At 36.4% G+C, this 27,201-nt stretch overlaps 2 protein-coding genes and 2 long non-coding RNA genes across 22 annotated transcripts in view; 3 read left to right on the top strand and 1 right to left on the bottom strand.

The window, feature by feature from the left end:
- LOC143906634 (uncharacterized) overlaps positions 1-26,574 on the bottom strand; it is a 111,930-nt gene extending 85,356 nt beyond the window's left edge. The window contains exons 1-2 of the long non-coding RNA XR_013259585.1: positions 26,371-26,574; positions 25,991-26,091 (exon numbers count right to left, since the gene is read on the bottom strand). This is a non-coding gene — a long non-coding RNA (uncharacterized LOC143906634). The remainder of the gene's footprint in view (positions 1-25,990; positions 26,092-26,370) is intronic.
- On the top strand, positions 7,467-9,134 carry LOC143906685 (ribosome biogenesis protein BOP1 homolog). 19 transcript variants are annotated; one of them, XR_013259604.1, is made up of 5 exons: positions 7,467-7,481; positions 7,745-7,978; positions 8,319-8,503; positions 8,580-8,770; positions 8,847-9,134. XR_013259604.1 is itself a non-coding variant. In XM_077422926.1 (4 exons), the coding sequence occupies exons 2-4, from the start codon at positions 8,475-8,477 to the stop codon at positions 8,986-8,988; spliced, it is 216 nt and encodes a 71-aa protein (XP_077279052.1). In that variant the 5' UTR covers positions 7,925-8,214; positions 8,319-8,474; the 3' UTR covers positions 8,989-9,134. The 19 variants fall into 19 exon arrangements, 7 of the variants coding, with proteins under 7 accessions (XP_077279052.1, XP_077279054.1, XP_077279056.1 ...); XR_013259606.1 differs by lacking the exon at positions 7,467-7,481 and having other exon boundaries at positions 7,737-7,978; positions 8,341-8,503; XR_013259605.1 differs by lacking the exon at positions 7,467-7,481 and having other exon boundaries at positions 7,737-7,918; positions 8,341-8,503.
- LOC143906618 (uncharacterized) lies at positions 23,772-25,073 on the top strand. Its single transcript, XM_077422814.1, has 3 exons — positions 23,772-24,376; positions 24,554-24,605; positions 24,740-25,073. Exons 1-3 carry the CDS (start codon positions 23,878-23,880, stop codon positions 25,071-25,073), a joined length of 885 nt encoding a protein of 294 aa, XP_077278940.1. The 5' UTR covers positions 23,772-23,877.
- On the top strand, positions 25,296-25,734 carry LOC143906635 (uncharacterized). The gene is made up of 2 exons (XR_013259586.1): positions 25,296-25,444; positions 25,510-25,734. It is a non-coding gene; the product is annotated as an uncharacterized LOC143906635 (long non-coding RNA).
- Positions 26,575-27,201: the final 627 nt, after the last annotated feature.

The raw sequence follows: 27,201 nt of genomic DNA on the forward strand, positions 1-27,201 counted from the left end.
TTAAATTTACATCATACGTTAAACACGTTAAATTTACATCATATGTTAAACACGTATTTCATTCTGCATTCGATTCGCATACATCGTTTTTCATAAAATATATTTCATTCCTCATTCGATCTGTCTTATACAGAATTCTTTTAATTCTATAAAGTTTCATGTTCTGCTTCAACTTTAAACACCTAATGATTCCGGATTTGACCATATATTCCCTCTGTAAAGCTTGCAACGACTCTAATTCTTCTGAGGATGAAAACTCAGAGTTGTGGCAATGTGCAAACACCTGATTCTGCATGGGATCGCACATTTTCTTTATAAAACGCTTCTCGTAACGCTTTGAATCTTCTAAGAATAATGAATCAGAGTTTGTGGCAGTATGATATCTCTAGTATTTTCTGAGCTGACTTTATTTATAACTTTTAAAAAGATGTACATTCCAAAAACTGCAAACTGCAAAAAATCATATACTAAATTATATACTGATCATATATTAAAGCTGCATTTCGATATTTATTGCCAGCATTAAAATCAAGTTTACATCAATACACTATACATTTTCGGCACTGGCAGTGAATAATGGAATGCAACCTAAAGTGATGAAACACAGGAAGGCTGAGATTTCATACATCCGACAACGACATTGTCGGACGTAAGCGATTGGCTGCGGAATAAAACGAATTTCTAGAAATTTTCTATTCCGTAGCCATTCGCTACGTCCGACAATGTCATTGTCGGATGAATGAAATCTCAGCCAAATACTCCAAAATTTTTGCTGTGAATAAAAACTAACCTCGAAATTAGAATGCAGAATGTGTTTGCAATTTGCAAGGATTGAAACCGAGAACGTCTGCGAGAAACGATGAAAGTACTGGAAAATATAGAAAAGAAAACAATTCATTTTGAGTTAGCTTTTACCCAACATAATCTAACCTCACAACCTTACATTATTTTCTCGAAACTACAAATTATTTTCACTTTCACGTTCAACGTAGAGCAAATTCAATTGCACTATCGAGCGCCACTATATTCAGACGATACACTCAGGAAAAACAAAGAAAATTACTTACAATTGCTGTTATGTAACTGCGTGCTCCAAACTCGGTTTGTGACGTCACCAGCTGTTGCAAGCTCACATACACTTTTACTCTATACACTCACGGATCAGCTGCTAGGTACATAAGATGGCGGACAGAAGTCATGGTGGGGGTAAATGGCGCTTCTCTGACTATAGGCACAGTATACATATACAGTAGCGCAACTCTCTGTCAACGCCTTTGATGTTAGTGTTGTTCAAAATGGAGTGCGCATGCGCGAAATAAGTAAACGCCCACTAGCACCAACTGAACGGCCACGTTCATGCAGACACAATTGTTAAGGGTCGACAGGAGTAAGAGTGGAGACCTCTGTCGGCCGGTCGGGAATTACGGATTCGTTTTTCCCAAAGTTTAGCCTAATTAATTAACGAATCTCATTTTACTTATGCTCGTTTTAATCAGTAAGATCAGCCGCAAGCTGGTACAGAGCCGGATTTTGGAAAAAGGATCGAAATAAAATTTATAATAAATGTGGGGAAACGTGCAGCTAGACACGGGTCAGGTTGGGTCAGCTGCGAGTCCGTATTTTATTTATAATAAATTTTTAAGAGCCAAAATGCAAAATCCGGCTCTGTACCAGCTTGCGGCTGATCTTACTGATTAAAATGACCCTAATTTTAATGAGATTCATTACGTAATTAGGCTAAACTTTGGGACAAACGATTCTCACTAGTAAGAGCAGCTTATGGGGAATTTCCGTGGTAACATACTGACAAGGGCTGTGTTCAGAGGTGCCAATGGTGCTGTTTGCCCGCTGCCTGCGCGCCTGGTGGGGACACGCACACAGCTGACGGAGCCGTGTACGTGTGCGCTGGGCGCTCGGCGGCGACCGGCGACTCGGCGCGGCTCGGCCAGCTTCGGGCGGGTAGAAGAGCGCATACATAAGCATAGCCATAGCCATAGCCGGTCCGAAAGTCGGCGTATGCGTTCATATGCGTTAGCGCGTCGGCTGACTTGACTCGTCTGTTATGTCTCGCGTTTCCCTTCTGATGTTGATTTATGAATAAAATATATATTATGACATTGCATATGACAATAAAATATCCCTTCCCACACTAGGCGTGAAACACTATCGTGTGTCTCTTATTTAAAAGTAATGAAATTAATAACAAAAAATGTTAGTAAAATTGATCAAAATTACATAAATAATATTTAATAAAACTATATTATCTTTATTTTGAAAATAAACTTTATAAAAAAAATAAAGAACAGAAAAAGCGTAAATAATAGAAATCCACTTTTGGCCAATATGCACGCTCTCTTCTAAAAAAAATCATGTTATTAATGTAGAAAATAAATTATTGTTAACACAAGAAAAGTGAAATAAAATATTAAATTATATATTGTTTGTTTTAGAAATATTGTTTTGATAGTATAATTCCTTCGCTAATGCAAATACATGTAATATAAAATTTAAAAAAGGAATAATTATTTGTGCAACAATATGATAAATTTATTGTAATATTTGTTCTCAAATATATGCATGGACAACGTATATTGTTGCTCAACGGAAACCGCGAGAAGGTGGTGGTCTCTTATTCCGTCAAGAGGAAATGTAAAAATTGTTTTCTTTAATATTAAAAAAAACAATTCTTTACATTTCCTACGAATACAGATAGAACAAAGAAAGAGAGAGATAGAGAGAGACATACAATTGGTTTAAAGGATAGACATAAAAAAATATAAAAGGGTAGACAAAAATATACAGGACAGAACATAGAAAAAGAAAAGATATTAAAAGAGTATTAGTTTTAATTTACACGATTTATAATTCACGACAGTTTGTGACAAAATTGCATATATAAAAAACATTCAAAAAATTAGAAGTACATGTAAAAAAATATATACAGATACAGACACATGTATAGCATACATACATTAATTATACATCTTCAAATGTTCTCTAGATTACAAAATACAAAACATAACAAATAGAATTATATAATTCTTTTGACGTGAATTATATTAGATTGTCTAAAGTAACCTTTACACTAGAAATACCAAATAATTTTCTACCGTTTCAATTTTTAAAAGTAATGTTACATTAATTATGTTAAACATCGAATAATTTTTTTTATTATAATCTACATTTTTTACTTTTACAATAAAAAACAGGATATTAAAATATAGAAACGGTTGAAAATAGCTTTTGGTATTTCTAGTGTTTAATCGAAAAAAAAGCACATGTTTTATTTATTATAATACTGAAAATAATAACATATTTATAGCAAAAATATTTCAGAAATCATCCAAACTATTACGACAACTACAGCCAATTTTTGAAATTAACAAAAAAAATATGTTATAATAAAATCAAAATCAATATAAATAATGTTATTACAAAAAAAACAGATATAAAACTTAATTTATAACCACGGATTACATACACATATATACATATATGTATTTAATAAAATAATAATATATGTATATATATTTCTTCCACATTTTTTACACAATTTAAAATAGAAAAAGTTGTTTGATTTTGCCAAGGGAAACATTCTATAGGAATGTCGTACTTAAAAGTACAATTTTGTGCAAAATTATGTACAGCTGTTTAAAAAAACAACGTTTTAAAGGACTGTGTCATTCAAAACCCGTTTTTATCTTGAAAAACTAACATGAAATACGTACATTACGTCCGTACATTCAACGTACTCGTCAAATAATAATTTATTTTCCTCTTTACCAATGACTATTTTAAACATTTTGTACAATATATTGTATTACAGGCCGTAGAGCTGTGTTCCGAAATTGACTGCCAGTGCTGAAAATCTGTAGCATGTGACGTGACCTATATATTTTTAGTACTGGCAGTTTCGAAACACGACCAAGAGTGACATAATTTATATTATATTATTTATTATATTTCTTTATTTGACAAATACATAAAATATATAAATGTAACGTCTAAACATACGTACACACCACCCGTAAGAATGTTATATATTAGTACATATTATTTCCGAAAAGTTAGAATTTTGGCACCAGTTTCCAGTAAATCGGTCCATTAATAAATGAGTAGTTCGCAGTAAGTCAGACAGACAAACAGACATTATGAATATTTTAGAACCGATATCCCAAAAAATCGGTAATGATGCGCGGTTCTCAAAATACGTCTACGGTCTAAGTTAGAGTATCATAAAATAGTATACCAAATTAGGTTGATTTAATTTCAAAACTGTATAGATTTGCATAGCGGACAAACACATACATTCATTTATATAGAGATAGAGATAAAAATATGATTTTATTACAATTACTTATATGTATTTCTTGTGCTAATAATATAATAATTTTTAACAAATATAATCGCTTATCCATTCTTATTAGTAAGCTCAATTTTTTTTAAATGTCTGGATGCAAATTTAGTAGCTTCTATCACTGCTTTTTCTATATACGTCCCAAAATCTTGTGACGCATGTGTAGATTTCATACTGGCAATTAACATGGATTTGAATCCTTTAATAGGTCCTTGATTTGCATTAAAAATTTGTAGAACGACATCCATCCAGATTTGTACATTGAATGCATTATAATCCATCTCCTATACAGTTCCTAATAATTTTTTTCGTTTTTTTTGTTGCTTGCTTATTTATTTTCATACAAATAAAATGAATTATGTTATACATCATTCATTATTTATATTACAAGGAAAAAAATTATTAGAAGTGCAAGAAATGCAGTAACTCTTTACATACATTATAATTATAGTTATGCAGAAAATATGAATGAAAACATAGATGAATTTGGTGTTTTGCTAATATATTTAGAAAATCTACAATAAACTTAAATGTGCCGGACAATTTTTATTTTTCAACCAATTTAACTTTTTTATAGCTCATTCGACGCGGAATCGTTTGGTGGTCACGAATATAACCGGTAAAACGTTTGGTGGTCAACCGTTTTCCCAGAAAATAAAAAAAACCGTATGCGCATAATGCCGTATTTGGAACAATTGTATTTATCACCCAAATTGACTTTGATAGGGCTCAATCGACGCGGAATCGTTTGGTGGTCACGAATATCGTTATTAAAACGTTTGGTGGTCAATCGTTTTCCTAAGAAATAGAAAAAACCGTACTCTCACGCCATTGGTCGCATGACTCCGTGACGTTAGCTCGGTAATTTGATGGATAAACATTATTTATCAATCAAATTGACTTCCATACGGCTCAATCGACGCGGAATCGTTTGGTGGTCACGAATATAATCACTAAAACGTTTGGTGGTCAACCGTTTTCCCAGAAAAGAAGAAAAACCGTATGCTCACGCCATTGGTCGTATGACTCTGTGCTATTAGTCAGAAAAATTGTATTTGGCACCCAAATTGACTTTGATAGGGCTCAATCGACGCGGAATCGTTTGGTGGTCACGAATATTGTCATTAAAACGTTTGGTGGTAAATCGTTTTCCTAAGAAATAGAAAAAACCGTACTCTCACGCCATTGGTCGCATGACTCCGTGACGTTAGCTCGGTAATTTGATGGATAAACATTATTTATCAATCAAATTGACTTCCATACGGCTCAATCGACGCGGAATCGTTTGGTGGTCGCGAATATAATCACTAAAACGTTTGGTGGTCAACCGTTTTCCCAGAAAAGAAGAAAAACCGTATGCTCACGCCATTGGTCGTATGACTCTGTGCTATTAGTCAGAAAAATTGTATTTGGCACCCAAATTAACTTTGATAGGGCTCAATCGACGCGGAATCGTTTGGTGGTCACGAATATTGTCATTAAAACGTTTGGTGGTAAATCGTTTTCCTAAGAAATAGAAAAAACCGTACTCTCACGCCATTGGTCGCATGACTCCGTGACGTTAGCTCGGTAATTTGATGGATAAACATTATTTATCAATCAAATTGACTTCCATACGGCTCAATCGACGCGGAATCGTTTGGTGGTCGCGAATATAATCACTAAAACGTTTGGTGGTCAACCGTTTTCCCAGAAAAGAAGAAAAACCGTATGCTCACGCCATTGGTCGTATGACTCTGTGCTATTAGTCAGAAAAATTGTATTTGGCACCCAAATTAACTTTGATAGGGCTCAATCGACGCGGAATCGTTTGGTGGTCACGAATATTGTCATTAAAACGTTTGGTGGTAAATCGTTTTCCTAAGAAATAGAAAAAACCGTACTCTCACGCCATTGGTCGCATGACTCCGTGACGTTAGCTCGGTAATTTGATGAATAAACATTATTTATCAATCAAATTGACTTCCATACGGCTCAATCGACGCGGAATCGTTTGGTGGTCACGAATATAATCACTAAAACGTTTGGTGGTCAACCGTTTTCCCAGAAAAGAAGAAAAACCGTATGCTCACGCCATTGGTCGTATGACTCTGTGCTATTAGTCAGAAAAATTGTATTTGGCACCCAAATTAACTTTGATAGGGCTCAATCGACGCGGAATCGTTTGGTGGTCACGAATATTGTCATTAAAACGTTTGGTGGTAAATCGTTTTCCTAAGAAATAGAAAAAACCGTACTCTCACGCCATTGGTCGCATGACTCCGTGACGTTAGCTCGGTAATTTGATGGATAAACATTATTTATCAATCAAATGGACTTCCATACGGCTCAATCGACGCGGAATCGTTTGGTGGTCGCGAATATAATCAGTAAAACGTTTGGTGGTCAACCGCTTTCCCAGAAAAAAGGAAAAACCGTATGCTCACGCCATTGGTCGTATGACCCTGTGCTATTAGTCAGAAAAATTGTATTTGTCACCCAAATTGACTTTGATAGGGTTCAATCGACGCGGAATCGTTTGGTGGTCACGAATATTGTCATTAAAACGTTTGGTGGTAAATCGTTTTCCTAAGAAATAGAAAAAACCGTACTCTCACGCCATTGGTCGCATGACTCCGTGACGTTAGCTCGGTAATTTGATGGATAAACATTATTTATCAATCAAATTGACTTTCATACGGCTCAATCGACGCGGAATCGTTTGGTGGTCACGAATATAATCAGTAAAACGTTTGGTGGTCAACCGTTTTCCCAGAAAAAAGGAAAAACCGTATGCTCACGCCATTGGTCGTATGACTCTGTGCTATTAGTCAGAAAAATTGTATTTGTCACCCAAATTGACTTTGATAGGGCTCAATCGACGCGGAATCGTTTGGTGGTCACGAATATTGTCATTAAAACATTTGGTGGTCAACCGTTTTCCTAAGAAATAGAAAAAACCGTACTCTCACGCCATTGGTCGCATGACTCCGTGACGTTAGCTCGGTAATTTGATGGATAAACATTATTTATCAATCAAATTGACTTTCATACGGCTCAATCGACGCGGAATCGTTTGGTGGTCACGAATATAATCAGTAAAACGTTTGGTGGTCAACCGTTTTCCCAGAAAAAAGGAAAAACCGTATGCTCACGCCATTGGTCGTATGACTTGTGCTATTAGTCAGAAAAATTGTATCCGTCACCCAAATTGACTTTGATTAGGGCTCAATCGACGCGGAATCGTGTGGTGGTCACGAATATTGTCATTAAAACGTTTGGTGGTCAACCGTTTTCCTAAGAAATAGAAAAAACCGTACTCTTACGCCATTGGTCGCATGACTCCGTGACGTTAGCTCGGTAATTTAATAGATAAATATTATTTATCAATCAAATTGTCTTTGATAGGGTTCATTCGACGCGGAATCGTTTGGTGGTCACGAATATCATCGTTAAAACGTTTGGTGGTCAATCGTTTTCCTAAACAATAGAACAAACCGTACGCTTACGCCATTGGACGTATGACTCCGTGACATTAGTTGGATAAATATTATTTACAAAGGACGCGATTTGAATCCTCCAGTAAGTTATTGCTCCGGCCGTCACGTATATCTTATCATCATCAACTCGTCTGCAATTACTGTAATTACGTCTGCCATAATGGAGTACCTACAAATGTGTACTCCTTTTGAGAAGCAATACCTTTTAGAGGAAGATATATTGTATAAATCAAGTAATCCGATATTGATAAACTTTTGTTTCGACGTGTTTCTTTCTCACGTTTTATGTACGAATATGATTATTCGTTTAGTTATATACACTTTGACTTTTATTGGCAAAAGACAATTTGTTCTACTCCGCTAGTGCTCCTATTCAAAGTATTCTGTTAACATGTTTTGTCGTAATCGCGATTTTAATATCGTTGACTCAAGAATGTAAAAATTTATTGATAATAATGATAATTAACAATGCACCGATACAGACATGACGATTTGTTCTCTCAGAAGTACATACATTGGATATGCTAAAACCTGCTGATCGTTAGAATGGGATTACATGCCAGTATGACAATAGATAAAATGAGAATATACGATCTTGTACAACAGGTAATGGTTAAAAAATTATTATCTAATTTACAATGGATATCAACAATGGACATTCATCCAGGTAAGCTATTATGTTTTGTTATGAAATTATATATATATATATATTCATATCATAAACGCTATGAATTATTTTTTAGGGAATGATAATTTTTTAGTACATTGATCGCAAAATACTTTGGTTTGATTTAGATTTCAGTAAAGAACCTTATCAAACATTGTGATTAAATGGGACTGGCGTATGTGTTATAGCATTTCACAACCTTTATTTTCTATTTGCTTCTAGAGCTAATGATAGGGCGCTAATTGTGTCTTATGGAATGGTGTACAAGTAAGATATCTCCGCATACTTGTCGATATTTGATTTTAATACATATAATGCATGACGCTTGTATTTTCTTTTCCAGTGATCTGCTACAAAATCCGTTAATTGTGCCACTGAAAAGATTGTGTAATCATGAGTCATATAATGATTTTGGCATTTTGGACGTCACGTTTCATCCTATTGAACTGTGGGTATTTTCCGCTGACGCAGACTTTATTGTATGAATGTAGTAATGTATACATAAATAAGTACATACAAATGTTTAGAACATCTACGGGTATTGCCATTGTAAGAAAAAAATTATTCTATTACATTTTGCCCCAATTTGATGTAATATAGGTACATAAAATACATGTTATCTATTTTTTTACTTCGTATATAAATTTCTTTTAATATAAATGATATACATTCGCACATAATAACAAAATATAGAAACTCGTACACTTGCATTGAAGTTATATTTACTTGGCGCGAGACACTACCGTGTCTTTTGATATATGTTATGCTTCATTAAGTTACTTTCATTTGATAATAAATGCCCTAATCAGCTGAATAACTGTTACAAAAAGATGTTTAATTTTACAAGAGTAAAACACAGGTCTACTTAAAAACATAAACGTAAATAAACAACAATTATTGCGCTATTTTATATACTAAATTGCGATCCAGTGATGGAATTTTACTTTTCTCTCCTTTCTCTTTCCTAATATATTTATACTCTCTTTTTTTTAAGTCCATTAATATAGCATATTACGACACGAGGTACTGTACGAGGTTGCGCGATCCAGTCTGATACTCTTATCTTGGAAAAGTTACTCTCCGTCGCTGGATTCATCGATAATACAGCTGTTGCAGCATGAATATCTGGCAAGGTGCGCGATGGCGTCAAAGTTTGGGACTCGAGTCCCTCCTCTCCATCGGGCGCTTCGCGTATTCCCACTCATTCTTACAGGAGAATTATCGATTCTGGCGTGTAACACATGACGATTGACTAAATCTATATCGGTACCGCACACCGTGCTTGGTCCATTCGCTCCGTCTAATAGTCTAGAATTACGTAACGTCTGATTTTCAGTGTAATGAGCTCAGGCTCAGGCTTAGGCTCTATATGACGCGATTAATTAACAATATTTTTCGCGTTATCCAAAGGAGAGAGGATAACTTGTCAATTGTCAGCTGTACAGTCTGTCTAGCTTGAGAATACATACAATTCGCTCGATGAAGAGATAGCGACTACAAACAGAACTTATATGGTTTTCTTCTGTACACGCAAACCAGGACTCTAGAAGTGCCGATTTCGAACCACTACATATGCAGCATCACGTGCTGGTAGTATTCTGAGATTCGAAATTATACTTATTGTTAGTCGTTGCCGTGCGAAAACAATATATATCCATTCAAGCAAGATACAATCATCGACGTCAAAACGTGGTTCGTAGTGCGAGGCTTCCGCAGGGCCTTGACTTTATATTATCGCAAACGGCATATGCCTAATTTGTACATATATTACTATATCGTAATATCGCTTTATGCTATTGAAAATATTAAAAAAGAACTATGCTTGTATTCCTGAAATAATTTTTCTTGCGCAATGTCCAAGAGATTAGAAACGACCTGATAACTTTCGCAAAGCTTTGGTAAAACATAGACTGATAATATAATATAATATAATTTATATTTAATATAATATAATATAGCGGAGAGGTGCAACTCCACTTATGTGCGACTCTCGTAACCATATAATTTTACTTTATATAACATTACTCGAGTCGCTCGCATTAATCATCACGGAAAGTCGATGAACCCGTGTTACGACAAACTATAATTATAACTATGTAATTAATCTCATTGTCATTATCACTTTCCGTACGCGTTAAATCTGCATTACCGGAATTACTTATCTCTATATCTATTCTCTATATCTCTTATATCTATTCTGTGTAATCTACTATTTAAATCTTTAATAGAGTCTGTTTGCGATTCAAGTATTAACATTGCGGTATGCTCGTTAAATGAGTCCAAGCTTGATCTCGTGTCGGGTGTTCTATTTCGTATAAAGTATGCTCCTCTATGTACGTCTACGTTAATGTCATTTTGTAACGAAGTATTAGCATGAGCTTCTGTTGATTGGGAAGATTGTTGTCTGGCAATATCGTAACCATTGAGATTCGGATAAGCTTGAAATTCTTCTACTTGGAGTCTCAAGGCTATTTCCTCGTCTCTGTTCTTATGCCATTTAATCTCGATGGTGCTATCTTTGCACGAGTGTGCGTTGAGTTGTTTCCACGAAAGTGAAATAAAATCCTATTTAGAAAGAAAAAACAAAATGTCTGTAATATTAAATTAAACCATTATTTACAAAGTTTTCTTTTGAGTAATAAATACAAATGAGGCAAGGAATTGTCAAATTTCAGTTTTACCTCTTTATCAAGTTATCTCGTAACTAGCAAGAGTATTTCATATTAAATGCGAAATGTGCGATTATATGAGTACAAATGTACATTAATACACATGTATCATTAATAAAAAAAAAAAAGAAAAATATTGACGTTACATGTTACAATAAGGAAAATTTTTATTAGAATACTTCAGATTATTAATCTCTTGTCTAGCTGTATTCAACTAACCGAGCAAATAATCAGCGCTTATGCTAGAATTCTAGCAAGTCAGGTCCATGTTCGTTGTCGCTCGCATTTACACGCTACTCTCGTCCTTTCCGTGATGACAGGCTTCTTGGCGTATATAAACAGCAAGATGCGGCTCGATGAGTTTATCGGCATTACAATTGTCTATCTTTACTTTCATATCATCATACACTTGCCAATTACCGCTGGCTCGCCGACAGTACGCGACGAAGTGCCCTGGATTAAATCCCACCACGCCTGTTAGCCTGAAAAAATGTCAATTTATAATAAATAATATAAAAAGTATTTATACCTCAAATGGCGTATTTTTTTAACTAAACTCATTCCTTTACAGCTCAGCAGTATTTTAAATCTGTTTTGAAGTAGCAAGTATACCACATTTGGAAAATAATAAATTTTTGCATATCTTACACGCATTTTTGTATAAGATTCTTTTATGGTAAAAATACACCTAATGGGTATAAAAATGAGGGGGCCTATTACGTATCTTTTCACGAGGTAAAAATGCGAAAAGTGAGAGAATTCGTTAGAGTGACTACTAGAGAATTTTATAGGTCGAAATCTAGTAAATCTGTTTACTTTTCCCATTTTTACCTCGTGAAAAGATACGTATAAATAGGTTCCCAATTTGCTGATTTACCTATATTCAACAATGGATTCGTCTCTTTGGCGAAATCGGAGTATCTCTGGCAGCTGCCTCAGTCGACATTGCTGTCCTGTTTCTGCAACACCGGTATTGGAAGTGGTGCGAATGTCCAAATCAATAAAAAGATGAAAGTTCAATTCGTTGTACAATGTGTACCAACCATGTGGACATTTGCATTTAATTTTGTAGATAACTGGTCGGAAATCTAACGCTCGCTCCAAGGCACCAAAACCTTCTTTTGAAATTATTTTATGATTCGGTGATAAGCACGCATATGCGTACGAGCGACCTTTGCAGTGCGTACATTGCTCCAATTTACGAATACTGGGCACTGACGCCATTGCCTTGTTTACAATTATGTTAATACTGCTCCATGTATCAATAGTATATGACAATACACGACGTTCTGTTTTTGATTGAATTTTTGCAGGAAACCAGGTTTTTAGGATTTCTGCTCTTTTTCGCAATAGTTCCATTGACATTCCTTCGTTAATCAATTTGGAAACGAATTTCAACGTGCTGTTTTCCGACCGTTCAAGAATCGACGCATAATGGACATTATCAATAGCCATCGCTGCTGTAATCTGGACTAGTGAATCGAGACCGCACGTGTTTATTACAAAATACTGCTTGCCATCAATTTTCCACGGCTGCTTACATGTGAGGCCATTCGGTAGTAAAACTGGTTTCTTTTTCTTACTGATGAGTTGGTTTATCTGTCGAATTTCTGGATAAGGCTTGAAATATTTGCTGGTTTTAACCGTTAGCGAATCTTGTTTTAAAATTACGCTTTTTGTTGTTGCATCTGAGTTTTCCATGCAAAACGGGTATTTCGGAAACTTCGAATCGTCTGTTTCCTCAATTTTATAGTATGAATGTTCTGTCTCTACAGTATTCGACTGTTCTGAGTGAAGTGACCTTGCTGTGTCATTTTCGATTATAACGTTGTGTTTGCTGTCAATTGATTCGTCGCTACTGCAGTAGTCACCATCGATGTTACATTGCTTTTGAGCTTTGTTCTTCCAGTCTTCCACTGACCTTAAGTCTGAATCCTCGAAAATATTGGGTTCGATGTTTGGCCACAAGTCTTCGACAAAAGGCGACACATTTTCTGTCAAGCACGTTTGAATTTTATTTACGTCTTCTGTGTCATTTGACGACGGAGTCATTAAATCGTAAGACGCTTTCTCTGTCTCTTGGATTTTAGCAGCGGCTGAAACATTATTTATGGCCTCATTGTTATTTACATCGTTTGTTGAATCTTTGTTCGTCAATCTCATATTGTAATTTACTATCTTGGAGCTAAATATTGACGTTGCTCCGACTATGTCGAGCACATGTTGCCTTATAAAATAATCAACACGCATCGGTGGTTTAGGCTTCGTCAGAACTCTCGTTTTGATATCATTAAAATATCCTTCCACATAACTCGAAGACGCGTGCGGAGCATTATACGGAAGCGCAGCACTAGTCCACAACGGGAATTCCTTGGATAGCAGAGATAAATTTTGAATAAAATCAGGAAGATAAAACGCGTTAAGGTTTTCGCCTTCGCGCGTCTTCTGTTTAGCCATTGCTAGACATTGCCGAAGCCACCGTTCAATTGGAGTACCGGCGTTCAATGACTTATCCCATTCTGGGATCACTTTCGAAGACTTATCAATGTTTTTCGGTTCGAATATATCGTTATCGCGATCTCGATTTTCCATGTTCTCGATGTCCGCCATAATTGTTTCTATTTTCTCTGTAATGCCTCCGTTAGCGATGTAATTCTCCAACATTTTTCTGGCTTGTTGAGTTGATTGCACAGAGAAAATGTCGAGTTCAGCATCATCTTGCGTTTGTAGTCCTACAACGCAGGTCAGAATAAAAATTCTTTCAAATTCAATAACTGTTTGACAGTCTACCATTAAAGCTACGCACCGAATGTAAAATTGTTTGATCGCAGTTTGGGTGACTTTGTGAAAACATTTCCATCGGGAAACCAAGTGCATTAGATGTGCTACATCGACCCTGATATATGTCGAAGGTTTTTCTTGCATTTCGTTGCTTTTTGTTGCTGCAGCAAAGCATTCGTTTATGTATGACTTTACCGTTCGATTATTGAAGGCTAAACTGAGAGCCGACAAGAGTGCCCGCGAATAATCACATACAGCTTCCTTTGGCTTCGGTGCCGTGCTGCGTAACCACTGTTTCAACCAAAATTCGATAAACTCCGTCTCGTTTCTTTCGGATATCATCTGATTAACGGCAGCTGTAATACCTTCAAAGTTTATGACGATAGCAAATAAAAATATGTGAGCAGATTCTCCATCGTAACGTTGTAATTTATAGATAAGACTGCCAGTCGAATCGATGGCGATCACAGCAGAATCTTTGTTTGCTCGGCAATACTCCTTATACGCGTGAAGTTGAGCTGGCAATCCGTAAAAGGTGTAAAAAGGTCTAGAACCAATGGCATTTATCGCACCGCGATACATATGATGCGAATTCAATTCTTCTATTGTTCGAATTAGATCGCGTCCATCTATTGGTTTAACGCCCAGGTCTTCATCGACGGCTTCCTTTTTGGCTCGACGCACAACATCTCCGCGGGGGAGATGAGGCGGTTCTGTATCTCCGGGCTTCATGTTTTCGCGTGCTTGCCTTTTTCGCCATCCAGAAGGACCTTCTACTACAATTTTCTTCTTTTCCGCTTTTCTGCGTTCTCCGTTCAAGGGACGCTTTACTTCGGCGTGTTTCATGCATCGTGTGTCTCGTGTGTGCACTGCCATGATGAATCCCTCATTGTCGACATCCACGGTAGCTTCACCCTTGAAAATATTCAAGCACTCACTATCTTTGCACCTTCCAATAATTTTAATATTATACCGGAGGTCGTCGGGTGACGGATCAACGTCCGCTCGTTTGAATGAAAATGCACAAGGCATTCTATACTGCCTCCAGAATGCGAGAGCGATAATGTTCGTCCAAACTCCGGGTTTAAGTATTTTTCGCTCACGGTTCCCGTAAATAACCGTTTCGCTTGGCTTCATTAGATCCCATTCTTCTTTCGTGATGAGCAAATCGAATGTTTCGTATGCATGTTGATCTTCATATTGAGACGATACAGATTCATTGTTTAAAAAAGCAGAATCGTTATAAGAAATATAAGAATTATCGCAGTTGATTGAATCGTAATTCTGCAATGATATGGATTCTTCTACGACTATTCCAAGATCCGCTCTGGCAGTGCTAAGAATTTGTCGTCTATTCTCGCGCACGTTTGTGTAGACGGAATGAGCATTCCACGCTCCTTGCAGATCGTTACTCATATCTTGCCATACTTTGTCTGTATACTTTGGAAGACTGTTCGTACAAAAGTGCTGCATGTACTGTTTTACAACAGCAATCGCAGCTTGTTTAGAAGTAGCTGCGGGACGAGGCATCGTGTAAACAAATTCTGCAAAAAAAGAAAATAATATTTATTAGTTGAAATATTATCATCGATAAGATAATACTGAGTATTAAATTAAACTGAAAACGTTAATCTGTAATAGTGTATACTCACTACAGCGAATATTGTTTGTATTTTTATTGTATTGTATGCAACCATCACCCAGAGTGATTTCTTGAGTTTCCAACTCGCTAGAAAGAAAAAAAATGTTTTTAATGTTAAAGATATTTAAGCACACTAGTTATCTGTAATTGATATACGACTGGTAACTGAAAATAGGAATTCACTTGTTTTACACATATATTATAGAGGTTACTTTATTTATCATTTGCAAGTGTATCCTAGTTCTAATGACGAGCAGTGGTCCGTAGCATGCTTTTACAAAAGTAATCCCTATTTTGTTCTTAAAATGGCAAAACAGCATAATTTTCTGCTTTACATACTTAGAAATACTGAGCTCCGACAAACAAGCAATAGCACGAGACGTGTCCTAATAAAATTACAGTCGCGGGAAAAACAATGCAATTTAAATAAAACGAGTCGTACAGCATCTAAAGATAAACTTTTAAGACAATCTTAAATATAAGATTTGATTATGAATACCGGCCATAATCAACTACATAAAACCAAATCAGGTCTTACCGACGTCTTATCGACATGTTATCGATATTAGTTTTAAATAAATGTCTAAAATATCCATTTCTACCAATGCCGATTAACTTTAACCTCGGTTTAACTAACTTTTTATTCATGTCTAATTTCAAGAATTAGATAGAAAATAAATATTACTGGCCTAATTTACACCGACCGTTTGGTACGCGTACCATACCATATATTCGTATCAAATCTGGATTTACACCGGCATAACCAGAGATTTAATACGGATTTGATACGGATATAGTACTACTTGGTATGCGTAGCAAATGGACGGTATAAACTAGTCCACTGAAATTTTGAGCATATCAGCAGCTAATATCTATCAACATCTAGAGAGACATCTTGAATTTAATCACCAAGATATTGTACAGATTCCAGATGATTTATAACCAAATTTCATTAAATTAACTAAATTTCGTACACGCAAATTGCATACACAAAATTCATTTGAGTCATAAGTAATCGATAGAACTCTTTGGGGAGAATCTACCATAAAAAATTGATTTTTTCAAAAATAGATTTATCAGTTATGAAAAAAATTCAAATTCTAAATATAAATGCCCGGCCATATCTATGTAAATCCATTTAATGTGATGGTCACAACGTATCGTAATACTTATAAGTGAGAATTTCAATTATACATATAAATAAATTACGTTGAATCCTTGTTCTAAAAACGTTTGACCGTTTAGTGTTAACAAACTTAAAAATCCGACAATTTTTTATAATGCTATCCTTATTTTATTCCTTTTTCCACAAAGGTCGATTTATCTAATAACTCATAACATGTATATAAAACTCATATAAATTATAAACAATATAACTCATATAATTCCTTTAACTAAATATATATTTATTTTATAAATAACTTAGAATTCTTTAATCCTGTTATAAAACAAGGATTCAACGTACGTATATTCTTCACAATAACGATTAAAAGTAGAATTAGCTATGACAATCACGCGATTAATAATTAATACATTAGTCTTTGGTAAGCTTCTATGGCAGTGTTTCATTTCCCTACTAGCGCGGAGGAGTCGACGGTACAGCTTGCTGATTAATTAAAGACGGTCCACTACATAGCAGCATAACAAAAATTTCTTTAACGTGATAAACTTAAAAAAATATGTATCTTTTTAATTAAAACTTCTTACCTCCAAGCAATGAGAGGTGCCAATCTCTCGGTCAATCTCTGATAATTTCTCTCCAGCTCCCGCTGATAATCCCGCTGATCGGGACTAATCAGATTCTTATTGCGCCGCAGAGCGGCACTGTGCACCAAACACATTGCTGCTTCCGTGTGATTTTTCCTTTCCATGTGCTGCTGCGCCATGTTTGCGAGCCAAGTCAGGCGAAGATCAGGCGATCCTTGATAACCCTTGGCGATTCTAAACAAAATTTAGATACATCCCTTAGCTCGTTATGTTTACTTTGAGTACACGTCACTCAGATCTGAGTAGCGCATAAGTTCTCGCAGGGGCCCTATCACCCATCTATGGGTGACGATTTTATTCACTCAAGTAGAAACAATTTCGTTACTTATAAATATATTGGATAAAACCTTATTTTTTCAGTGCATTGAATATATATTTAAAACAAAACTATCAAAAATTCACTCTTGGGCCCCGCAGAGATCACGCTCGAAATGTGCTTGGCATTCGAAGTGTTTAAGTTAAATTGTTTGCTAAGATTCAGAAATCTTACCTATACATTAGATCCAAGAGCATTTCAGATTGAATAGTAGATAATGCGAGACTCGTGAATATTAGCTCCACTTTTAGAGAATTCGGAGGAGCGTAAAGTGGAAACAAGGCTTCCTGAAAAATAAATATTTAATTATTTAGTCAAATTTTGAACAATAAATACAATATTTAATATTTAATATTTATTATTCAATGTTTTATTAAATATTCAATAAAATATTTAATTGAGGAATGTATGAGGATAGTCTGGAGTTCAGAAGGTTCGACGGTTAAACGGGACCCTCACTTCGATCACTCGCGAGTGAATTATCGTTAATCTCAATATTTATATTTACGTCACATACACAGAATACAAAATAAACGCCGACAGAAAGATGATTGATCCGACGGACCGAAGGCCCGTTAACGGAATATAGTTTCGAGCACCAGCGGATTTCGACGCTCGAGCACGAGCGTAACAAAGCGCGTAAACGAATGAGAAAGAGAGCGGCGCGTGACGGAACGGAGCGTTGATCAGCGCGAATAAAGAGATCTTGAGGAGTGCGAATATAGAACGGAGATCTTGAAACGCGCGAACGAAGATCTCGCTGCGCGCGATGACGCAGATTTTCGCTGCGTCAGCTGAAAACAGTTCTTGGGCCTGCAAGGAGAACGTGCTCCACGCCAAAACCAGCTCGCTCCCAATAACACGGGAGGCCGGTATCCAATTAATTGTTAATCTTTGGATAATCACACCCGCACATCCTAGTACTAATGCAGGAAAACAGCGGCACAATATACGGCGCGAGCAATCCCATGACCGATCGGTCTTTATCGCAGGCCCGTCATATAGGAACTAAATTCGCCGGATCATCGCACAGCACGCAAAACCTTCAAATTCGGAAGCGGCGCAGGTATGCGGGAGCATGACCAGCGCGTGATACGATTGTAGGAGACGCGTGTACGCGTGATCGATTACACGTTGTTGTTGACTTACGGACTCGTTGTCTAAATATCGCGGAATAGAATGTATCAGCAACGCCGAATCCGGAACAATATTTAATAAAATATTTAATAACAAATATTTAATAAATATTCAATATTTAATTAAATATGGAATAACAAATATTTAATAAATATTCAATATTTAATAAAATATTAAATAACAAATATTAAGAATATTTAATCAAAATAAAACGGACAAACTTGCCGCTTTATAATCCTGTACCTGTCGATCCTCCAATCTTTTCTGCTCGTTCATCTTCTGATCGATCGTTTCGAGGCAAACATGATCTAACAAACTCGGCAAAAGAGGGTCATGTTGTGAATGCCGCAAATCCAGACTTGCCCAAAATCCTCTCGGAGTATCTCCGGAATTGAACTCAAAAGCTAGAACCATCTGTAGTTTTGACAGATTTATATCTGTTTGTTGTAACATTAATTATTAATGTATCACATATTTATTTCCTTCTTATTATGCAAATTTGATATACTTTGCAATAAAGCAACATAGAATACACGCAGTATCTTTAAACTAACATCATTTTTGTACGTGTCAAACTTGTCGATCAATCAGTTCACTCAGAAATAATTGCGTGCTGCATTAATGCATTTAAAAAGACATTAGAACAAATTAATACTTACGTTAATCTGAATTCATTGAGAACGGGACTGTGAATCAAAATCGCCAGCATGAATCCACTGTCTTCCAAAACCTTCCTCGAGGCTCGAGCCTTGACGTGAATCCTTGGCTGACTTGATTGACTGACGCTTTCGATGCTAAATCCCTCTCAAAACGTGAGAAAGAAACACATCGAAACAAAAGTTTATCAATATCGGATTACTTGATTTATATATCTTCCTCTGAAAGATATCGCTTCTCAAATGGAGTACACATTTGTATGGCAAGCACCCATAATTGCAGACGAGTTGATGATGAAATAATTGTGACGGCCGGAGCAATAACTTACTGGCCGATTCACATCGCATAAATAATGTTTATTCATCAAATTACCGAGCTAACGTCACGGAGTCATGCGACCAATGGCGTGAGAGTACGGTTTTATCTATTTCTTAGGAAAACGATCGACCACCAAACGTTTTAATGACGATATTCGTGACCACCAAACGATTCCGCGTCGATTGAGCCGTATGAAAGTCAATTTGATTGATAAATAATGTTTATCTCTCAAATTACCGAGCTAACGTCACGGAGTCATGCGACCAATGGCGTGAGAGTACGGTTTTATCTATTTCTTAGGAAAACGATCGACCACCAAACGTTTTAATGACGATATTCGTGACCACCAAACGATTCCGCGTCGATTGAGCCGTATGAAAGTCAATTTGATTGATAAATAATGTTTATCCCTCAAATTACCGAGCTAACGTCACGAAGTCATACGACCAATGGCGTGAGAGTACGGTTTTATCTATTTCTTAGGAAAAAACGATTGACCACCAAACGTTTTAATGACGATATTCGTGACCACCAAACGATTCCGCGTCGATTGAGCCGTATGAAAATCAATTTGATTGATAAATAATGTTTATTTATCAAATTACCGAGCTAACGTCATGGAGTCATGCGACCAATGGCGTGAGAGTACGGTTTTTTTTATTTCTTAGGAAAACGGTTGACCACCAAACGTTTTAATGACAATATTCGTGACCACCAAACGATTCCGCGTCCATTGAGCCGTATGAAAGTCAATTTGATTGATAAATAATGTTTATTCATTAAATTACCGAGCTAACGTCACGGAGTCATGCGACCAATGGCGTGAGAGTACGGTTTTATCTATTTCTTAGGAAAACGATTGACCACCAAACGTTTTAATGACGATATTCGTGACCACCAAACGATTCCGCATCGATTGAGTTGTATGAAAGTCAATTTGGGTGCCAAATACATTTTTTCTGACTAATAGCACAGAGTCATACGACCAATGGCGTGAGCATACGGTTTTTCTTTTTTTCTGGGAAAACGGTTGACCACCAAACGTTTTAATGACAATATTCGTGACCACCAAACGATTCCGCGTCCATTGAGCCGTATGAAAGTCAATTTGATTGATAAATAATGTTTATTCATTAAATTACCGAGCTAACGTCACGGAGTCATGCGACCAATGGCGTGAGAGTACGGTTTTATCTATTTCTTAGGAAAACGATTGACCACCAAACGTTTTAATGACGATATTCGTGACCACCAAACGATTCCGCATCGATTGAGCCGTATGAAAGTCAATTTGGGTGCCAAATACATTTTTTCTGACTAATAGCACAGAGTCATACGACCAATGGCGTGAGCATACGGTTTTTCTTTTTTTCTGGGAAAACGGTTGACCACCAAACGTTTTAGTGATTATATTCGTGACCACCAAACGATTCCGCGTCGATTGAGCCGTATGGAAGTCAATTTGATTGATAAATAATGTTTATTCATCAAATTACCGAGCTAACGTCACGGAGTCATGCGACCAATGGCGTGAGAGTACGGTTTTTTCTATTTCTTAGGAAAACGATTTACCACCAAACGTTTTAATGACAATATTCGTGACCACCAAACGATTCCGCGTCGATTGAGCCCTATCAAAGTTAATTTGGGTGCCAAATACAATTTTTCTGACTAATAGCACAGAGTCATACGACCAATGGCGTGAGCATACGGTTTTTCTTCTTTTCTGGGAAAACGGTTGACCACCAAACGTTTTAGTGATTATATTCGCGACCACCAAACGATTCCGCGTCGATTGAGCCGTATGGAAGTCAATTTGATTGATAAATAATGTTTATCCATCAAATTACCGAGCTAACGTCACGGAGTCATGCGACCAATGGCGTGAGAGTACGGTTTTTTCTATTTCTTAGGAAAACGATTTACCACCAAACGTTTTAATGACAATATTCGTGACCACCAAACGATTCCGCGTCGATTGAGCCCTATCAAAGTTAATTTGGGTGCCAAATACAATTTTTCTGACTAATAGCACAGAGTCATACGACCAATGGCGTGAGCATACGGTTTTTCTTCTTTTCTGGGAAAACGGTTGACCACCAAACGTTTTAGTGATTATATTCGTGACCACCAAACGATTCCGCGTCGATTGAGCCGTATGGAAGTCAATTTGATTGATAAATAATGTTTATCCATCAAATTACCGAGCTAACGTCACGGAGTCATGCGACCAATGGCGTGAGAGTACGGTTTTTTCTATTTCTTAGGAAAACGATTGACCACCAAACGTTTTAATGACAATATTCGTGACCACCAAACGATTCCGCGTCGATTGAGCCCTATCAAAGTCAATTTGGGTGCCAAATACAATTTTTCTGACTAATAGCACAGAGTCATACGACCAATGGCGTGAGCATACGGTTTTTTCTTTTTTCTGGGAAAACGGTTGACCACCAAACGTTTTAGTGATTATATTCGTGACCACCAAACGATTCCGCGTCGATTGAGCCGTATGGAAGTCAATTTGATTGATAAATAATGTTTATCCATCAAATTACCGAGCTAACGTCACGGAGTCATGCGACCAATGGCGTGAGAGTACGGTTTTTTCTATTTCTTAGGAAAACGATTGACCACCAAACGTTTTAATAACGATATTCGTGACCACCAAACGATTCCGCGTCGATTGAGCCCTATCAAAGTCAATTTGGGTGATAAAATACAATTGTTCCAAATACGGCATTATGCGCATACGGTTTTTTTATTTCTGGGAAAACGGTTGACCACCAAATTATATATTGGAACAAATAACATTGTTAATAATTAATAATATAATAACAATAAATGATTTATAAAATTTATGGCAAATTAAATGCTAAAATTCTTTTTATTTCACACACAAGCACTAATTTCTTATATACATAACAGTACAAAATTTGATTAATCACATGTGTAAACATTAGGAAAAGAAAGATAAAGAAAGAGTTACATGTCCGCAAATTGTACATATAATTGTATTATAAATTACAACTGCGCACTTAGAACAGTCACAAACGCTATAAGCAAATGTCTCTAACGCTTACAAACACTACCGCACAATATGTATATGATGCACAAATTGAAATCAATATAATTTCGGTATAATAATAATAATAATAATAATAAAAATTAGGAATTTGCACATTGCTTCCTCATCATTTTTAAGTCTGCAAATTAGAAATTGTACATTGCTTATTATTGTGCTCACAGGAAGCTATGAGGAAGCAATAATAATAATAGTAATAATAATACTAATTAAAAATTATAAGGCTCTCGTGATTAAATCGATTAAAGGAAAAGAGGCAGTAAGAGCCGGCGCGGTAAATAGGGCGCAAGTTATATATATTTTTCTTGCAACACAGAGAAACTAACGATAGAGTTTATCAAAAACATTGAACATAATTTGAGAAGGCTCCCTCCGGTTACTCAGTCAGCAATAAGAAATCGCACTGCACATATTGTTAACAACATTGCGAAGGTCCCGATTCCAAAAAGTAATGTCAATCTTAAAATCAAACAACTACTTTCAACAACAAAAGAATTTCTGAAAAGAAACGATAATTTAATTTTAACGCGCGCAGATAAAGGTAATGTAACCGTGGCTCTGGATAAAGATAAATATGTTAAGAGTATAGAGGAGATACTTAGAGACACGGATACATACATAAGAATTAATAAAGATCCCACGAGGAAACTCACTAACAGCATACGCGATTTGTTAACAAGATGGAGTAAGTCGGATTTCATCTCGAGATCAACTCACAAACGGATTTTTACTAGTGACGGAGTGCTATCGAGAGCCTATGGCCTCCCGAAGATCCACAAACCAAATTGCCCGTTTCGACTGATAGTTTCGTCCTTGAACAGTCCAACATACGCGTTGGCTGCTTTTCTCCACCGCACAATACATGAAAGCCTCCCGGCCGCTCACAGTCATGTCGCTAATAGCTTCAAATTAGTTGAAAGACTTTCAAAAATACATTTAAGTGACAATTTTGAACTAATCTCACTTGATGTAGTCTCGCTTTTTACGAACGTACCGACAGAAATGGTCCTAGACAGCATTTGTGTTAGATGGCACTTAATTTCTAAAAAATGCAAAATTCCAAGATCTGAATTTCTGATAGCGGTGAGATTGGTTCTAAATTCAACTTTTTTCACGTTCAATAGTATTATTTACCAACAAATTTTCGGCTCACCAATGGGCTCTCCTCTTTCTCCCACAGCTGTGGATATAGTTATGCAGGACTTAGAAGCCAGTGCCCTCGCAACATTAAAATACACACCCCCATTTTTTGTGCGATACGTCGACGACATTGCTCTCGCAACTCCTTCTTCCTCACTAGACCACACATTGGAGGTCTTCAACTCCTTCCATCCAAGGCTCCAGTTTACTGTAGAGGTTGGGGAGGGTGGGAGGTTGAACTTCTTGGAAATTACAATGATTCGTCGAAACAATCGGATAATATTTGATTGGTTTCATAAACCAACGTTTTCGGGCAGATACTTGAATTTCATATCTCAACATCCTGTTTGCCAGAAGAGAGGTACAGTCATAAGTTTAATTGATAGAGTTTTTTTGTTGTCTCACCCATCGTTCCATTCAAAGAATTTAGAATTAGCTGTACAAATTTTACTTAATAACTGCTACCCGCTGGATTTCATTTTTAGAAATTTCCACGAGCGCATTAAGTCTCTCATTAACAGAGTGCGTTCTGAGACAGATAGATCTCCTGATGTGCAACCTGAAGAGGCGGCGTCCTTTTTCACGATACCGTACATTCCGCATATTAACGACCAATATAGAAACATCTTAAAAATCACAAGTTGAGGCTATCATATTATAGCCTGAATAAAATGCAGAATTGTATTAAAACACATAAGGACGCCCTTCCGAAATTTGCACATAGCAACGTAGTATATAAGATTAACTGTGGGGACTGTGATGCTTCTTACGTGGGTCAGACCGGTAGGCAACTACAAACCAGAATTAAAGAACATCAGGCCCACATAAGAAGGAACACAACCAGTCGCTCGGTAATCACAGAGCATAGATTAGAGTCTGGTCATGATTTCGAGTGGAATGCGGTGGAAATTTTGGACAGCGAACCATATATCAATAAACGGTTAATATCTGAAATGATATGTATAAAAAGACAGAAGAATGGTCTGAATATGCAGACGGACACCGAGGATTTACCCGAAAACTATCTCGATGTAATCGAGGGACTTCCAAAAATTTGAGAGCCCCTCGTTTCACGCTTTATTTATTATATTATTGTGAATTTGTATTATACATATATTACCGTATCACAAGGTCTTTGACTGACATCACCGTTATTTGTTTTGCAACGAATATTCTTATACATCGATCTCTCAACTGACATTACCGCTATTTGTTTGTTACCGAATTCTTATACATCGATCTTTTAACCTCGAGACAAGCGAAACATATTAAATCGGTCATTACCTCTTGAAACATTGTCGAGACAGTTTGCGTCCGTTATCTGTGCGCTGTACCGTTCTACGATCAAGTATTATCTCTCGAAACAATGCCAAGATAACTTGCGTCTGTTGTCTACCGTTTTGTGCGCTATACCGTTCACGATTTCATTGTAAGTAACTTCAGTTTTATATCGATGTGAACCGTAAATCAGTGTGTCGCTCCGTATGTACGCAGGTATCGCGCAACATATAATGAAGTACCAAATGCATCAGCATAGTCCTCCTAGCCTTCCAACTTGGGAGAGACTCAAGGTTGCTTGCCTATGGAGTAGCGCACACACACCGGAATGACCGCATGGAAAAAGGAACGTGCAACGTGCGAGTATACAATAGCCCAATGACCGCGTTACAATATAGTTTTTAATTTTACACGTTTTTAATTTATTGCGCTGAAGATGACCACAAAAAATGGTCGAAACGTTCGCGAATTTTTTATTTTATTTTTTATGTATTGACGATAAGAAAAATATATATAACTTGCGCCCTATTTACCGCGCCGGCTCTTACTGCCTCTTTTCCTTTAATCGATTTAATAATAATACTTATAATTGGTATAATTTTTTATGTAAAACCTACATATATACGCGCGCGCGAATCGACTTATATCTGCATCATACACGCGAATGAGAATCTTAGCAGCTTAAGGAGGCTCTTACCTCGATCATAATATGACAGATCTTTATGAAATTAATATATGTTGTAAAGTGAACCACAACGGACCGATGCCCAAAACTTGAGCATAGGTTGACGATAAAAACTGTAAAAATATCAGTATTGAAATTCGCATTTTTAACACAAGGCATATGGTAAACACTAAAATTTTTACCGGAAGTGATGCATTTTCTTGGCAAGTTTGCGAGCCAGGTAAACAAAAAACTAAGGAATTGTAGTTAAAATAATAATCTTTCTAATGATAAGAAGAAAACTTGGCGTTGACGATTAGTTATAAAAGATATTGTAGTTTTAATATGACGTACGAGAGGTTAGGACGAATGATCTTCCGAGCTTAAAAATCGCGCGAAGTTTCTAACCTCACTTGCACATGTCTTTTCTCTGCGCTGTATGGTAGCGGCATAATTATTCTCTCGCGCATTGACAACCTTTATTTTCGCGAATTTTCCTTTCATTTTCCCTCTCAGCATTCTCACGTTATATCTTTCTTTTGGCTCCATCTCTTCATCGCATCATTCGCTACAACGCTACACGGCTACACCTCACTTAGCTGCAGACTGCTACAGACGACGTTGTGAGTTGTGACACGCGCATGTTCTGCTCTTTAGCACTGACGTAGTCAACTGACTTATTGTATAAATTTTAATATTTACACTAATAGAACATATAACTTACTCTTACACTATGTAAAAATCATTATTTATTTTTTTATTTAATTTTCCGATAATTTTATAACCAATTATTAATGATAATTTTTCGGTTGCTACATTGATTAGAGCAGCCGGGTAAGAGCCTCCTTAAATATAGCTGGGCCCCTTCACCACGTCAAGGTGATTCTCATGAAGGAGAAAAAAGGGAGGTGGCAAAAGTCCGGGAATCAAATCCGTATTTTCTCTTCAACGTGGAGAGAAATAGAAGAAAGAAGAACGATGCAAGAAGTTAAGCAAAAAAATAGCACACATTTTGCCTTGTGTAAGTATACGTTTGGTATAATTTTAACGTAGAACGCATATAAAAAAAATTCTTACAACCAAAAAATTGTAATTATTGTTGGTGCTAATGTCACAAAGATCGCAATCACAATTGAAATTATTGCATAAATCTAAGACTATATAGCAGATCTCATCACAGGAAAATGTACACAGTACATTTCCTTGAAGTAACTGATAATATCAGTTGCTTTTTATGTTCTTTT

The sequence above is a fragment of the Temnothorax americanus genome, unplaced genomic scaffold (assembly GCF_048541705.1).
Source record: "Temnothorax americanus isolate GAGA-0224 unplaced genomic scaffold, ASM4854170v1 Scaffold74, whole genome shotgun sequence".
Classification (NCBI taxonomy): Eukaryota; Metazoa; Arthropoda; class Insecta; order Hymenoptera; family Formicidae; genus Temnothorax; species Temnothorax americanus.